Source organism: Neodiprion pinetum, chromosome 6, assembly GCF_021155775.2.
Source record: "Neodiprion pinetum isolate iyNeoPine1 chromosome 6, iyNeoPine1.2, whole genome shotgun sequence".
Taxonomy (NCBI): Eukaryota; Metazoa; Arthropoda; class Insecta; order Hymenoptera; family Diprionidae; genus Neodiprion; species Neodiprion pinetum.
Window position 1 is genome coordinate 30,415,718 of NC_060237.1, and position 17,624 is coordinate 30,433,341.

Below are 17,624 nucleotides of genomic sequence, written 5' to 3' on the forward strand. Positions count from 1 at the left end.
AGGGTGGCGAATAACACCGAAACTTGCGACTTACGACCCAGGCTACGATTTGACGAATATACCGGGTGGCGAAAAAGTACCCCGTGTATATTCACACCGTATATTTCTAATACTAGGGATAAGATCGCCTGCTTTTACCGCCAATCTCTTGCTTGTGTCATTTTATTTTCTTTTGTTATCGCTTTTGGATTTCTGCTCCCTTTTTGGTTTTCTTTTGTTTTCCTTTGTTTTCTGCGATTTCGAAATATTTTTTTTTGTTTTTGTTTTTTTTTGTGTGTTTCAAAGACGGAGTTCAGCATCGCGGTTGGAAAAATTTTTTTTTTTGGTTTTGTTGCTGATGCGACAACATATTTTCTTTTTCTTCCAGCCCGTCTTTTGTCTTTTTTTTTGTTGTTCTGTTTTATTTTGTTTACGGTATTTCTTTTGTTGTCGCTTTTATTCGCAATTTTGATATCGCTAAGGTAATAGAGGTGATTACACCAATACGAGGAAACATCTCTCTCACGTTCTGTTGGTGCTGGTGGAAAATAGCGAATTAATTCAACAAGTTTCGCGGAAGTATCCATACTGGGTATCATTGCTTGCGCTCAGACTCTACCTACGGCTTTTGTCTTTTGATTCGAACAGTTTGCTTTTGCGTTCTGGTAATTTCATCACTTCTCATTTCTTTTGCGTGCTTTTACCTTCATTTCTGCTCTTTATTTTCGCGGGTGAAGTCAACATGGCGGAGGTACCCATTGGCGCGTGGTTGTATGACATGACGAGCGATGAGCTCGAGTTGGCGTTAGTGACCGCGAGGGTAAATTCCACCGGTAGCATACTGGTGCGTCGTGACCGGTACGTACGGCACCTCTTGCGTGAGCGCGGGGATTTGACGGTCACCTGGGAACCAGAGGACGAGGATGTCTTCGCGGGGTTGGCCGAATTGGCGACCGTTACGGAACCGGTGAGGGAACAGCCCCGAAGGGCTAGCGATTCGCGGCTGTTAGAGCCAGTGAATATTACCATCGCGACCCGGCTAACCACGGTAGCGACGACGAGTACGGTGGTGAGCGTAGCCGTCGCTTCAGCGGCTATCACCACCTCGGCGGTGTATGGTAGCACCGCGCGACCGACCGCGTACCAGGTTCCGACGCGAATACCCTTCCACTCGATTCCGTTTTCGATGGCTAGCGGAGCCCAGGGCCACTGGGGGGAGGCCTCCCCGATCCAGGGGCACCGACACGGGCTCGAGGAACCCATCGTGGATTCTACCCGGCTAGTCGCGGGGCCACCAGCTTCGCGGGTCGAATTCCGGTCGTTACCGGTCGATCCCGCCACAATTCCTCGCGATATGGCGACCGCTGCCCGGCCGACCTGTACCCGGGATTCAAATATCGAATCGCGTACCCGGGAAACAATACGTGACATCCCGAGGGCCCTGCGAGGGTGGAACCTCAAGTTCTCTGGGATTGGCGAGCCGAGTGTCGAGGATTTCTTGACGCGATTGGAAGAGTGGCGTAGTTTGTCGGAATTGAGCGAGAACGAAGTGTTGAGTTCGCTCACGATGATCTTCTCGGGCGTAGCCTTGGAATGGTTGCGTTGCGAACGGGACAGCTGGGTCACGTACGATGAGTTTCGCGCGGCCTTGCGTTTGTGGTTCGGGGACGGGACAGTCGGAAGTCGCGTGGAGGACCAGGCTAGGTCACGAACTCAGGGACCAGTAGAGTCAGTTACAGAATATCTTTCCTGTGTTCGAGGGTTGTTGAGACGGATGCCGCGTCCGTACACTATGGAACAGCAATTAGACCTGGCTTTTAAGAACATGCGTCCCGAAATTCGCGAAGTCCTCCGTCGAAGGGAAATTCGTACGTGGAGCGAATTGATCTATCTCGCCACGGAGCGGGAAAGAAACCTCGCATTATCTCGCGAATACCGCCCCCCGCCCACGCCGAAAGAGTCCTTTAGTAGCGAATTAGCGTGTCGGACCAAAACCGCGGCGACTCGAGGCGAACATGGATTAGCCGCAATTACAGAAGTAGGGATTGAGCCAACCGTAGCGCAGACGATCGAGAAGCTGCTCGCGGCCCAGGTGAAAGGGCTCGAGGAGAAATTATTGAAGGCAATGGCGGTGGCGACCCAGAGGGGTAAAGCTAGCGGCGCACCGCCAAGTCGCGGAAGCCCGACTCCAACGAGGCGGACCTCACCAACGCGACCCGCGCGAGGACCAAGGAGGGGAGCGGCCCCCTCGGTTAACCAGCCGGCCCCTGGCGTGTCCCGGGCCGACCAATTTCGTGGCGACAAGGTGTGGGACGAAAAGTTATGCATGAATTGTCATCGTCCCGGTCACCGATTTAGCCGTTGCCCGGACCCCTTGCGAACCTTTTGCTACCATTGCGGGTACGACGGCGTCTATTCGACGAATTGTCCGCGGTGTTCGGGAAACCAGGGAGGGCAGCCTCGCTAAGTGTCGGCGCGGCGCCCCGAGTGGAAGACACCACGGCATTGCGTGGCGTCGAGGGGGAAATCGCGACGTGTTTTCCGATGCAAACCATGGAGTTCGGTCAACGCTGGTTTTTGCGGGTGTGCATCGGGGGCACATGGGTCAGGGCGTTGTTAGACACCGGCTCATCGCGAACATTTCTCGGTACGATCGGACACCAAATTGCGTTAGAGTACGGTCGACCGGTAAAATCACCCAGCTGTTCGAGTGTCGTATTGGCGAATGGATCGGTAGAATCAATAACCGGAGAAGTAGAGCTGCCGATAACGTTGCTGGGTGTCGCGCATAAGTTTTCGTTGCGGATTATCCCCACCTTAGTTGGAGATTGCGTTCTGGGAATGGATTTCGTGCGCAAATTTGGCTTTTCGATTGACGGCGCGCGCGAATCATGGAGAATCGCGACTATTCCGGAATACGAGGGAAAATTTGAGGAGGGTCACCCGATCCCCGTTACCGAGGTGTCAAGTTGCAGCGGTATCGTAGAGCTAGGGGATACCGAGAATCGCGAACTACGGGAATTCTTAGCGAAGGAATTACCGAAAGTCTCGGGAGACTTGGGTCTCACTCATCTCGCGGAGCACAAAATAGACGTGCAGGGAAGCGCCCCGATTAAACAGCGGTATTACCTCGTATCCCCGAAAGTGCAGGAAGCTATTAACGAGGAGGTAGACCGTATGCTCGCGGATGGAGTGATCGAACCCTCCCAAAGTTCGTGGTCGACGCCAATCGTGATGGTCAAGAAGCCAAACGGGAAATACCGGTTTTGTTTGGATTTTAGAAAAGTCAATAGCGTTTCGAAAAAAGATGCGTATCCGATCCCGTTTATGAACGGTATCTTGGATAAATTGCGGTCGGCCAAGTACATCTCGACTATAGACTTGAGTCAAGCTTACCACCAGATTCCCTTGACACCCGAGAGTCGCGAAATAACGGCGTTTACGGTCCCCGGTCGCGGATTATTTCAGTTTGTGCGGATGCCATACGGGCTTACCGGAGCCCCGGCCACCTTTCAACGGTTAATAGACAAATTAATTACTCCCGAGATGGAGCCGCATGCCTTCGCGTATCTCGACGACATTATTGTAGTGACCACCGATTTTCGTTCGCACTTAAAATGGCTATCCCGCGTTATCGAACGGATAGTGTTGGCCGGGCTTACCATCAACCCGGAAAAGTGTGAGTTTTGTCGTCGCGAAGTTCGGTATCTAGGGTTCAAGGTGAACCAGGACGGCCTACAGGTCGATGCCGACAAGGTGGAACCGATTCTCGAATATCCCGCGCCGAAAAACCTGCGGCAATTGAGGCGATTTTTGGGTATGGCGTCGTGGTATCGAAAATTCATCCCCGAGTTCGCGAGCGTGGCGGAACCCCTTACCCGGCTATTGCGTAAGGATAAGAGATGGGACTGGGGTAGCGAACAGGAAGCGGCGTTCAAACGCATAAAAGCCGCGTTAACGTCGGCTCCGGTTTTAACGTGTCCCGATTTTGAGCACGAGTTCGTAGTACAGACCGATGCGAGTAGCTTTGGCATTGGCGCAGTCTTGACACAGACTATTGGCGGTATTGAGCGTGTGATCGCGTACGCGAGTCGGACAATGTCGGATGCGGAACGGAAGTATTCCACAACCGAACAGGAATGTCTCGCGGTGATTTGGGCCGTTAAAAAGTTTAGAGCATACCTAGAAGGATATCACTTCACGGTAATAACCGACCACGCGAGTCTAAAGTGGTTGCGGGAATTGCGAAATCCGACGGGTCGGTTGGCTAGGTGGGCGCTCGACTTACTCGAGTACGATTGCGAGATCAAACATCGAAAGGGGGCGATGCACCATGTGCCCGATGCACTATCGCGAATGTACGAGGGCGAAAACGAGGGGACGGAGCAGCTAGCCGCCCTCGACGTGGCTGGTGACGGCAAACCAGGGACGGAGCGTAAGGCCGTCTGGGAAGTCGTAGTCGATCCCTGGTACCAACATCGCGTCAAGGACGTCCTGGACTACCCTCACAAGTTCCGAACTTGGTCGGTGGTCGAGGGACGTCTCTACCATCTCCGGGCGGACCCCTTAGTCGAGCCAATACTAGCGGACTTGGCGCCGTGGAAATTGGTGCTCCCGAGGGAGCAGCGATCGCGGATTTTTGCGGAAGTCCACGAGGACCCCCAGGCAGGGCATCTTGGCATCGAGAAGACCTACGCGCGAGCGAGGGCCGACTACTACTGGCCCGGAATGTATCGCGATATAGTTTTGATGGTTCGGGCGTGCGAGCGTTGCCAAGAGTGCAAAGTACAACAGGTGCCACCAGCGGGCCTTATGGGTCGACGGGTCGTCGACACGCCCTGGACTGTGGTTGCGGCGGACGTCATGGGTCCCTTTCCCCGAAGTCGCGCCGGGTTCGAGTATTTGTTAGTTTTTGAAGATCTGTTTACCCGGTGGGTGGAGGTAGCGCCATTGCGAAAATCCAACGCGAAAAACATCCTTGCCGCGCTGGAAGATCTCGTGCTGTCCCGATGGGGTACCCCGGAGGTGCTCCTGACGGATAACGGCACGGAATTCGCGAATAAGGCCGTCGACGAACTGTGCGCTGCGTACCATATTACCCACGCGAAAGTACCGCCGTACCACGCGCAAGCTAACCCCGTGGAGAGGGTGAATCGCGTATTAAAAACCATGATCGTGGCCTACATCGAGGCAGATCACCGGGACTGGGACGTGCATCTTCACGAATTTCGATTTGCGTATAATACCGCTGTGCATAGCTCACTGAGAGTCAGTCCCGCGTTTTTAAACTTGGGTCGCGATCCCAAACCACGGATGCAGTTGCGACGACTCGCGGAAGGTCCCGCGGAAATCCCCGTTCCCCGTCCCGAAGTATGGGGGGACCGAATGGCGAAATTAGGTGAGCTGCGTGACCTAGTGACGAAACATCTCGAGGAGGCCCACGAGCGACAGGCACGCTATTATAACCAAGGGCATCGGGATATCCGTTTCGAAGTAGGGGAATGGGTATGGAAGCGAAACCGAGTTCTGTCCTCGGCCACCCAACAGGTCGCTGCGAAGCTAGCCCCCAAGTTTGCCGGTCCATTTCGCGTTGCGCAGGTAATCTCGCCCGTCGTCTATGAATTAGAGGATAGCGAAGGAGGGGGGCGCGGTCGACACCACATCAAGGATTTGAAGCGGTACGTGGAGTCTGAGGCAATTGCGCATAGAAACGGGGAAGAACCGTGAGGGGGAATTAGGCTTCTCGAGGAGGGGAAAGGGGTCACAGACGATAACTATGATCCTGACTGACTCTTCCCCTTAGTGGACGCAAGTATCGCGAGGATGGAGGACGACATCCGGGCCGTACGGGACCTTCTAGTCTTGGCGAAGGTCCCTCTCCCCCCGGCGACCATCAGCTGGGGGAGAGCCGCCCCAGCAGGCCCCGAGTGGCGACAGTGGCTGCCAGCGGGCGGCTGCTGGAATTGCTGGCGGGGTTATCATGCCTACCACGACTGTCCTTGGGTACTCGGGCTATTCTGCCGACGGTGCGGATGGCCCGGGTACCCGAAGACAAGGTGCCCCGCCTGCCACAACCAGCCAAGTCGCCCAAGTAGGGGGGGCGTTCGCGAGGGGACCGGGCCAGCAGCCAGCCTTCCCTCCCTCATGGCGAGGGAGATTTCCCCCCCCCCGGGGTACTCCACAAGGGCAGCCCCAACGTCCCCCATAGCGAGGGAAGCCATCCCCCTTACCCCCGTTGCGAGGGGAGAAGAAGAAACGAGTGAGGAGGTCGAGGAAGTCGAGAGGCTCCGTCGACGGATTTTGGCATCAGCAACCGGCCGGGGCCGGGATAGAGGCCGGCCGGGGCGACGTGGCTAAGCCAAACACAAAAAAATTTTTTTTTTTTTTTTTTTTTTTCTCTTTCCCTCTTTCCTTTTTTTTTTTTTTTTTTTTTTTTTTTTTTTTGTTTGTTTGAAGTCGTTCTTTTTTTTTATTATTATAATAAATTCTTAACCCCGAACATGAATGGCGTCCGCTTTCTTTCGTAGATCCCAGGTGGCGGGTTTTGAGAAAAGTTTCAGATCCAGTGTCGAAGTAGAAAGCTCCCCGAGACAACCATGGCGTGAGGAGGGGGATCAGTGGAGCTCGCGAAGGATCCCAGAGGACACGGGAGAAAATCTTTTTTTTGTTTTTTTTTGTTGTTTTATCGTCCTCTTGGGAGGGGATTCTCGGTGAGTACCGCGCAGTAGCGTGTGAGTACTTCGAGCTTGCGGTCACCTCGCGAAGTTCGGCTCGCGGGATGCAGCGCTGGCGCTCTGGCACCCCACGATCCGTCTAGGGGGGGGGGAGTTGTAACGTGGCAGTTCGGTTAGGCCTGCCCGTTACAAGAGACTCCCTGAACCCTGGGCGAGATCCAGGGATAAGGGTCTAGAAAATCGAGTCGCGGAATAATTTCAGAGAGCGCCAGAACTGGAGTCACGCACCCGAGCTTCGACAGGGACGAAATAGAGCATTGCGACCCAGATATTTCAGGCTTTTGTTTTTAATTTTTTTTTCGAGTGCACCGGCTACCCTCCAGTGACCAACTCCAATACCGAACATCTTTCGAGGCAAGGCGAAATCACGACGATCTTGCGGGAAGGACACCGAGGCTGCGGAGGGGGAGGCAACGCAGATCCCTGCAGCGAGGGAATCCAAGGCGGACGCGATTCCCGCTGGCGGCCGGCGCGCCGCAGCCTCCCCGCTTACCCCGCTTACGCCCAACCAAGGCAACCGCGAGGTACCAGCTAGCGACGAGGGAGCACCACCCCGCCCAACCCCAGGACCACGTAGAGCTGCGCGGGAGACGACATCGCGATCTAGCCTTAAGTTCTGCGCCGCGTAGAGACGACAGGTGCGCGGCAAGTTGCGCAATCCCCAAAATCGATGACCGATCGATTGTTGCGCATTCTTAGGGTGATGACGTCACGGAAAATTCGCGCGACGAGATCGGCGTTGCGACCATCCTAGATCACTCGAGTTCTGGCGACCAACTAAGACAGTAGTCACGTGGCGAAGTTGCGTTAGGTCAGGCTTTTCTTTGGGTTTGCGTTATAGTATAGAAGTGGTGATCGCGAGGAATGATGGACAGCCATCGTCACGAGGGAGTTGGACCCTTCGTCGCGTGGATGTGGAGCGGTAAGCGTTGTTAACATTCTCGCGATCGAATTTCGAGGGTAATTGAATCAAGGCTGATCCGAAAAAGGGTAGCCGTTTTCTTTTGTTAGTTTGCGTGTCGAAAAGTACTCGAAATTCGTTTGCCGATTCTTTTGCTTGGTGACCGTAGCCTGAGTTGCGCGTAAGAGAGTAACGTTAATTTCGGGGGATCCAGAAAATCAAGTCGAGCCACGGGTTGACTCGAGACGTTATTGTCTCGAGCTTGAGTGTGACCGAAGTCCGTTACACGGGGTCAATTCACGTCATCCGGCACAGCTTCGATTATCGTACAGGTCGCGAGCAATCACGGGGAGCATTCGAATTCGCGACTGCGACCCGCCGTCGCCGAGGAAGTGAAGCTCGGGTGCGTGCTGATAAGCGTATGCGTTTTTAGAGGAGGATCGCGGGTGTCGCGACGAGCCTCGCATCACTTTAGTTATTTAATATTCTTTTTAGTTATTTGATATTCTTTTTGTTTCTTTCTTCTTTTTTTTTGTTTGTATTATCAGTTAGTATTAAGTTGGCGATCAGCGCCATTGTATAGAGGACGTTCGCGGGCAGCGCGTCGAGCCCGATTTTGTTTTTGGTTTGTAGGAAGTAGGATAGTGTTAAGACGGTGACTAGCGCACGTAGGCCGTAGAGGTCTCTTAGATTTATTCACCTTTTTTTTTTTGTTGTTATTATTTTTCTATTTTTATTTTTATTTGGAGTATTTCTACCTTTCTTATTTAGTTTAGATAATAGTAACATTGTGTTTGGAATCGCGAAAGACGACTTGCGTGGTCGTATTATCATTCTTTTGACTTCTTTTATTAATTTTTATTTCTTTTTGTTTTTGTATTATCTCTGATGAAAAATATATCATCGTAATTTTATAGTAATTTGGCCACAGCACGTGTTGGCTTACTGGTGTTGCAATTCTCTCTACCCGAAAATCACCCCTCCCCTCTCCGCGGTACTGAGCTACCGAGCATATGGCCGCGGTATATCGTATGACCGATTTCGAGGCGTGTTGACCACGCCAGGCGCCCAACAAATTTCGCGATATTGTTTTAGATCCAGGGTACATCGTGGACGCCAAATTATTGTGCACGCGGTAAGTTCCCGGTTATTTGCTCCGAGTAACCGAGGTGCAGAAAAATCCACGTCACAATATATATATACCTAAGAGGAGGCCGGCACCTGCCGCGATATTTCGGTCTATGGGAAAAACCACTTAAAAGCGAGCAAAAGGCAATACCTGCACCCCTTAATATTTCTTACTCTCCGGGGCTTATTTCTTCTACCCGCCCAGTGTTTTATGTCCTATGCCTCATGCCTCGCGCGCTTTACACTTTATTCTCGGTTCTTCTTCCGCTTCTCCTCTCTCTCTCGTCTTCTTCGTCTTCTACCCATCCTATACTTCTTTCTCTTCTTTCCTTTTTTACGGCTTATTCCCGGCCACCCCGGCGAACGCTACCTTCTCTTTGCTTTCGGTTATAACAACCACCTTGCAGATAAAATCCTCCGCCCCGCAGGAACGGGTCGAATTTTTTGCAACCCGTCACCCATCCACCCTTCGCGGGCTTTGACTCCCGAGAGTTGCGAGCGAGGTGACTGCTCTCTTTCCTTCTTCTTCTTCTTCTTCTTGTTTTCGAACGATCGCAACTTATAACGTATCCGTATACCCACCGACCGAGCGACGAACCAACTTCTGACGTAAACAAACCCCCTCGACGCGTTTTATAAGTTTTCAACGTCCACTTTGCTCGTCGCACGTCTGAACGACGTCAATCGTTCGGTATTTTTGCCCTGCCCTCCTTATCGTCGACTCTCTCGACTCGGTTTGGGTACTTGGATGCCGCCGCGAGGGTGTGCAAGAGTAATCCGTAAAAGTTCGGGGCGATAGTGAGAGGAAAAATAAATTGTTTTTCTCGTAGGTACTCCGCTAGGCTTCCTCCTCGTTTTCGCGACGTCGAAGGCTTTCGTACCAATTACGCGAAAGAAATCGAGTCGAATCTTCAGGTGTACCGCAATTCGCCAACGTTATTTCGACCGCGCTGCCACGGTTCACAAGGCGCTCCAAATACCTCAACAATTCTAAAATACTGTGACTCGTTGTCCCCCAACATGTATGAAATACGAATTACGGTAGTCGTCGTTTCGTTACGAATTACGAAGGTAAACGGTAAGATCTCCCCTTAAATCTAAAAAGAAAATGGAATACTGGTTACCGGTTTTAACGAACTCGGTCACCCTCTGACCCAGTAAGAGTATCTCGGAGTCGACACGCATACCAAACTAAAACGGGGTAGTGACAGAGATCCGAGGTTAACTCGCTTCGTTTTTCCTTCTCGAAAAAAGCTCCCGCGTATTTTTCAGTTGAAATAAGACTGAAAAGAATCAAGACACAATAGAAAACCGCAGAAAAAAGACTAAATAAAAAAAAAAAAAAAAAATCAGATCCTCGCGTCGCGTGCACGGGCCACGTTTCACCGAAGGCGACGATGTTGTATATCTTAGCGTACAATATACGCACATATTTATTTATGTAAGCGAGATGTTCCGGCTTCCTGTAAATGGAAACGCGTGCGAAAGATTTCCCTTTCGCAAGTGCCGTCAAGGGTGAGAAAAAATTCGTCACCGCAATTAGACCCGGACGAATGGGAGGAAAAAAACTTTTCCGCAACGGTTTGAAGAGACCTCCAATTATATCGCACCTGTGCACGTACAACGTCGAGAGGAGATTTGCACGTGGAGCCAGACGGGCTATTCGGCAAGGGTCGAGGGCCGTTATCGGGTCTCGGGTTTCGCGGAACGTGAGCATCGGAGTTTCGATATTGGCGTTTGCCCTTCGACTCGGCCCTTCTCCCGTCGACACGCCGAGTATCGGGTTACTCGTTGCGATCGCCGATCAAATGCCTTGCCTCGACGAGCCGCCGATCGTGCGCCAGAAGAACGTGTTCTCCAGCCGCTAGCTAGCGTGAGTGATCTAGTTAGATTGCGTTGGGCTAGGTTACCGCCGAAGGGGGTTGCGTGCGGTAAGAACGGCGCCCCTGCCTGCCTGCCTGAGCATTCCACGGTGACAAAGTCACGAAGGTTTGGTCCTCGGCCAATCTCGCCCCGGGAGAACGGGGCAGGAAATTGTAATTTTTATCGCGTCGATCGCTGCCGAATTCTTCGGATTTCGGTGCCCGATTATCCCCGGTTCCGTCCCGAGCACCCTGGTTAGGCATCGGTAATTATCGCGAGGTCTGCCGACCCTCCGCACCTCTGCGAAGCTCCGGGTACGTGGAAAGTTGCGGAATTTAACCGGAGGCAACTTCTTTGGGGAGGAAGATGGATAGATCAACGACGTGGGGGTGGATATGTCATTCGATGCCCTCCGTTGGGGGTGATAAAAAACATCCGACGAGGAGGACCTCGAAACTTGATACCTTAAATATGCCCCTCCCTCCCCCTTCTCGGGTTGCGTTGTATTATTTACAACATACACGTATAGTATAGCATGTAAGAATGACGTGTACGTTCGCGCAGAGGGTGAAGACGCAATTGATATACACCCCGGATGTCTTTCAACGACGCATCGCTTCAGCCGTTCGCTGATTATTTCGGGCCTTATAACCTACAGTAAATCGATGGTAAAAGGTGAGTAAGAACCTGATTTGTTGGCGGCGGTTGCGGCGTGGGTCAGAGTGGCGGTGACCACGCTTGTCAGCTTCGGAGGCTCGATCTTTTGGGGCACTGTGTGGGCCGGAATGGGTCCAGGGTTGGTCATGGTGGTCATGGTGGTGGGCATCATCAGGGTCGACATGGTCAGCATCTTGACGACGTATAGCGCCGCGGCTTCGACGTCAACTTTACAATTGAATCCGCGTCCCGGAGCGCCTCATCGGTTCCCGCCTGCGGTTCCCACCGATCCTCCGATTCCTCAACTCTTCGGCTACAAGTAGACGATTCGATTATACGCAACACGCACTTCGCTTTCCTTCCCTCCGCTCCGAGTTAGCTTCCGCTTATAGCGTGCTCTGAGTTCTTCGCTGTCCCCGAGTTGAACATCCTTCTTATTATCGTTCAAACTTCCCCGTTCCTTTTCTCGACGCTCAGCTGTTCAGCTGATCAACCAACATGACCGAGTCGAATGAAATCTTCTACCGGTACACAAAATTCACAAAATTTATATCGCTCCGGTCTTCGCCCCGCGAATTATATATCAAAAATCGTGGTAAAATGCAGCAAGCTCACCTTTTATTATATCGGATATTATAGGGTTTCACAACGTTTTATAACCCCGTTTTTATACGGTTTCGCGTATAATCAAGGGGCTGCAAGCGCCAGACGGGTTTTACAAGCTTTGCGAGTTAAACGCGGGAGGGCGAGGGATTGGGGGCAGGGGGAGGGGGGGACAGGTGGAAGGACGGGAGGGAGGGAGGGAGGGAGAGAGGGAGGGGGGCGGGCCGATACTGCCCTGTATCCACTATGGCTGTGATACCTGCTTGTTTATACTTTAATTGCTCGCGTGTTTCTATCCTTTTACAATCGAATTGGACAAATTGCGCACTTGTCTCGCCGAGCGCAGACCGCGTTCCTCTTCGACCGGTCACGACAACCACTATAAAATGTAAACGGTAAGAAAAATGAAGGAAGAAACCCTCGGCGAGATACGAAGACGAGTCTGCGGGTCACGAGACCGAATATCAGTTTCAGTTCGGCGCGTTTCGCCTCCTTCCCACGTTCCCTCGCGCTCCCTCGCTCTCGCTTCTCGCTGAGCTACTACGTACGGCGTTACGTCACGTCCGGCCGAGTGAAGAGTCGCGACTCGTCTGGCGGGGAAAGCGCGAAGGGACGCCTTTGCCTGCCTGCCTGCCTGACTGCCTTCCTGCCCGCTTGCCTGCCCTCGACGCCCGGCGTCGCGACGCCGCAGAGGCGCCGGCGTCCCCGATCTGTCGCGGAATCGCACGAGTATGAAACGAGGCGACAGTCGCTCGCCGGCGACTCAACCGAGGGGTTGTTGTCTGTCCGTACGGAAGCACCGTTTCCACCGTGAAAGCTTTCGGCTTTCGCAGAGAAATTTCACCCTCGTTACCTGGGGTCGATCGGTTTTCTCGCCCCCCGTAATATTACCGCAACAAGATTCCAGACGACAGAAATCAAAATGCTTCGATGATTTTTTAGGGGTTGTAGGATTATTCTCGAGGAGCCGCGACTCGCGCTGAAAAGCATAGCGAGCTTTCCTACCCACCGAGACTGTCGAATCGTGGCCACGAGTATCGTCGCCGGAGGCGGAAGAGCTCGGAAAGGGATGCTGCCGGCAATTCGCATCCGCTATTCCCGGTTAGTGGCGGCGCCCATCGGCACTCCATTCAACTAGAGTGATTGCGATGCTGAAGGGTTGTTCTTTCCATCCGAACTACGACGAAAGCTCCGGTGACATTGATGCTTGGAAAGAAGACGGCTCTCACGTCCGGCCATCTTTCCTTTTTTTCCCACCGTGAGCATGTGCGAATATTTTTTATTACTACCCCTCCGGACGCGAATACGCGCAATTTATATTCATCGTTTTTCTTCCGCATGCATAATACGTACTTTCCAATGAATTTGAAAGAAAATGTGTTGGACATTCACAGCTTTCCAATTACTCCACTCTCGTTTCGCTCAGGCAATTAATCTAGTTCGTTGTAAATTCTTTACCCAAGATCGTATGATTACTTTTTTCTTACCATTGTGCTCAATCTCTCTCTTTCTCTCTGTTTCATACCACGCGGGTGATTGGTTTGCGTCGACCGAGGAAAAGTTACCCCTAATAAGCCGAATTTATTGGCGGTTGGGCGTTACACGGTATAGCTAAAGGTGGGACTGGTGTTTTATAACGTTGGAATTTGCTTGGTCCGCGGTGCCGATTGGCCGTAAAAGAAAAGAAGAGCAATTTTGTTGTGCCTTGCCAGCGAGATGAAAGCTCGTAACAGCGCAACCAACATAATGAAACGGGTTTATAATGAGTAAAAAGCAGCCCCGAGGGATGGAAAAGAGGATGAAGGGTGGAGAGGCATAGAAGCGGCGGGGCTGAGGTCGCGGGGGGTGGAGGCGGAGGAGGAATGCTTTTGCGTGTACCGAGAGAAAGCCGCCCCCTAAGAGAGCGACCGATCCGTTACCAGAGCTCATACACATAATTAACTCCACGCCATATAGCGCGTGTACAAACTCACGGTTTCCCCGGCACGATACCGAGGATTTTCACCTTTGCGAAAAGGAGTAAACAAAAAAAAAAAAAACAACAAAAAAAAATATAATTACAAAGAGCAGAGAGGCTCTTCATAAAAAAAAAAAAGTAAGAATAACGAGCACACGTTACATATGATTATCAGGTAATGAAAAATCAGTTAATAAGTATAGAATCGTGGTAAAAATTAATATCGTAATATACTGTTCAAATAACGTTAGCGTTTCAGACAAAAGAAAAATGTAGGTAATCGTTACTGAGCGAATCCGCCAATCGTGTTTCTCAACCTCGTAAAACCATTGAGCATCGCTTGACCGGAACGGCTTTCCGAGGTAACCCAGGTAAGTCCGTAGCCTTAATGTCTGAGGGAGAAATTTGCAGCAAGGTAAACTAACTAGCACGGAAGGTGGTCCGACGGTCTTCACTCGACCACAAGGGATGTCGGAGATGCAGTTGCGGGGTTGAAAGGATCCGCGATGCAGCAGCGTTGCTCCCATAAATAATTCCGTTTGTAACCCAAGTCGAGTGAGTGGCAGCCGAGGGACGAAGGGAGGGGAATAGCGGAGGTTATCAACTCGGGGGGTTGCGGAGATACGATCGCGCGGTGACGGACCGCCGGAAAGACGGCCGAACCAGAGGGGTGGAACGGGGCCGAAATTTGGCTTCGCGGTAAAACCGGACCGAATGGTTTCGGGGTATCCGACCACCGCGCAACGCTACTTTTGCGTCGAAGAGGACGAGAGTTACCCTGGCGTGACGGGGTCTGGGATACCTCTACCCCGTCGGTCACGCTTCGCGATCGGAGACGTACGTGGACGAGAAAAGGGGCGGCCTGGCTGCAGCCTGCCGGAGAAGCGAGTGGCGAGCACTTCCCAGGGTCCCGAGGACCTCCGGAACAGCCTCGCGGGTGAATTGCTTTGAAGACGGTAACGAGGTGAGGGCGATGAGGGGGACGAGGGGGGCGAGAGAGCGGGGGCTGGCAGATGAACCTCTTAATTAGCTGCAATTACCGCAACATAGCCATGTCGGGCAAATCGCCCGGAGCTTTCTCCCCTCGCCCGAACCGCCATCAACGATTCTTACACCGGGGCGTCTCGCTATGTCGGGAATTGCTCCTTTTCGAAGCTCCGGGTTGCCGGGCCAAGAGCAACGCGTGTCGGGAGGCATAATCACATTCGCGAGGAAAAAGCCAATTTCTTGTTAAATTCTACTTAAGAAAAAGGGCGAAAAGAGGGGAAGAAATCTTCTCAGGCTTCTTCACTCGCTACCTCGTTCCGTTGTAGGTACGCGTCTACCCAACCCTTAAAGAAACAATCTCGTTGCCCACAGCTTTTGCACCCGCAATTCCCAAACGGATCGCTGACGCGTGCCGCTTCTCCGCGACCTCGGCATCGCCGTCGGGCACACACCCAAGATGACGGTGACTCGCTGTTTGTCGCCCCTGGCACCGCTCTTCGTTTATACTCGCGAATTTCGTTAACCTAAGACAATTCACGGAGACTTTGTAGCAACGACGCGACGATGCGGAGCGAGCGACGCTCCCGGATTGAATCTAGAAACTTTTTCCGTCATTTTTAAACAATACCTGCATCTTTTTTTTTTTATCAGATTCTTAGAACTCATTTCCTAAGCTAAAAATCAATTTTAGGGTCAATTTCACCCGGTGTGACCGACCAGGGTTGAACAAACCACTGAATCGTTGATGCGCAGATATTCTGTACAACCGTATCTGTCACAGATGTTGTTGAAAAATCTTTCTAAAAAGCCTTATTAATTACTGAAGCTGCAATTATTTTACAGGCGTGCAGTATGACGATGAACGACAATATTTGAAGAAACTGTACGAGTTTCGATCGACGAAATCACGATCGTCGCGACAATATTTGAATATTCGAAAGTCTGGATATTTGTACGCGACTTTCGATCCGCAAAGATTCGCAAACGCGTTCCATACAGGCCACTGTATCTTATAGGATACCCCTGCGCATTACCCCCGTGATATTAGCCTGAATAACTTTTAGCGTCCGCGTGCTAATTGTTATATGCTAGATCGGAGTACGTATTTCACGGGCAGTGCCGGCCATCCGGGTGTAACCTGCGAGCCAGAGATTAGCCTTTTTTTCGTTTTATAATTCCTTTTTCTTTTTAGGCACGGTCCGGATGTTACGCGTTTACGTAGGTACATACATAACTTGTATTTTTCGTGATTATACGCGACGAGTGTAAAAAGCGGAGCGCGGGATGTAGGCAGGAAAAAAAAGGGAGGTGGATGGCTAATTACGCGACGAATGTATAAGCATACGTATACGTACATACGTATTCCACGTCCGTGCATTCCCACATCGATAACGCCTTCGTGTATAATACGGCATACATGCGTGTACGGTGTGGTGTCGTACGATACATCTATACATATACAATACCGTACGTGAGGCTGGTAATATGGAAATTTTTGAAAATACCAACGTGCACGCGTAAATTCATATACCCGCGTATAAGATTAATAATTATGTAATAATGTTCCCTTTATATACATTGAACCCCACGGTCTACAAATTAATTAACGCACCTTGTACGTAAAACCGCGCACGTATAGGTAGTCGTATCACACGGCTATACGAGTATCGTTGTTATAGCACGATAGCAGCCTTCGGAGTGGGCGAGAGTAGTTTACATCTATGAAATATCTATACCTTCACAGATGTAATATATATTCAGAGGTATCGCATGGCAAATCCGAATTTTATTCCGCTCTTTGTTCGAGCACAGGTATTCCCGCAAAGAGGGTCTTTCCAACTCCGACGCGTACACGCGCGCGTATTATCGAGCTTTCGCGTTGAGCAACAAACCCCGGGCGTTAATGCAAAAACGTATTATAAATTCCTTTGCGTAAGCAGGTGGCAACCACTCGCCGTATCAGCCCCGGCTAACGGCGAGCACCGAATCGTGCTTCGTGTGTATACGCGTGGAAAACACGTGTATGCTTGCATACAGACCGCGAGTCAAACGCTAAGGGATGAAGGAAAATCGTTCCCGTATTTCCACACGAGGTAAATTCGCCTGATCCTGTACGGGAACGCGCAAACATCAGTCAATAATTCACACATTCATCCTGGTTATTGTGCCGCACGTCGCTCGTCTCGTCGGCGGAAACGGCGTGTGTGCGGTGTCGGAGAATCCCGCGCCCTTCCCCTCGCACAAACCGTCGTTCATCCCCCTTTTTGCTACCGATCTCTTTTTCCAGGGAAGGGCAGCGGGGCAGAGCGCGCTTAGCGTGTAAAATTAAAACGCGTCCGGCCGCGATTATTTACTCCGTTATATATATATAATATATGTATACACGTGGTGCTGCGGGAGGCCAGGGAAAGAGCCAGAGCTTTGGGGGTGGGTGAGAGAGGGTTTTACAGAGGGTGGAGGTGGTGGGCGACTGTTTGTCTTGCGCGCTAATTAACTGAAGGTGAAATATTCTCCCGCGACGCCCGGAGACTTTTCCATTCCCCGCTGGAAGCGGACGTGCTTCTGCTTCTGTTGCTGCTGCTGCTGCTGAAGCGGGGGGGTGGAAGTGGAAGACACCCTCACGGCTCGCCGACTGACGGATCGGTGAATTTCGTGCGAAGGTGGGAAGAGGAACGAAGTGTAAACGAATAAATAAAGGAATGAAAAAATAATGGGCGTCGGGCCGCGGGTCGTTACGTGTTAGCAAGTCTGCCCGAATTTGCGGGATGAAACAAGAGAACTGCCCCCAACCCCCGATACAGTATCAAGCATCGCC

At 51.7% G+C, this 17,624-nt stretch overlaps 1 protein-coding gene across 7 annotated transcripts in view; it reads right to left on the reverse strand.

The window, feature by feature from the left end:
• Positions 1-17,624, reverse strand: part of LOC124222387 (nucleolysin TIAR) — a 376,350-nt gene that overhangs the window by 113,608 nt on the left and 245,118 nt on the right. Inside the window, exons 1-2 of one of the 7 annotated variants that reach the window (XM_046633278.2) lie at positions 11,878-12,471; positions 11,293-11,783 (exon numbers count right to left, since the gene is read on the reverse strand). The exons of 5 other annotated variants lie outside the window; for them this stretch is intronic. In XM_046633278.2, coding sequence (XP_046489234.1) covers positions 11,293-11,455 — 163 coding nt within the window. In that variant the 5' untranslated portion in view covers positions 11,456-11,783; positions 11,878-12,471. Of the gene's footprint in view, positions 1-11,292; positions 12,472-17,624 lie in introns of those variants that run through there. One more of the 7 variants, XM_046633277.2, reaches the window with a different exon arrangement.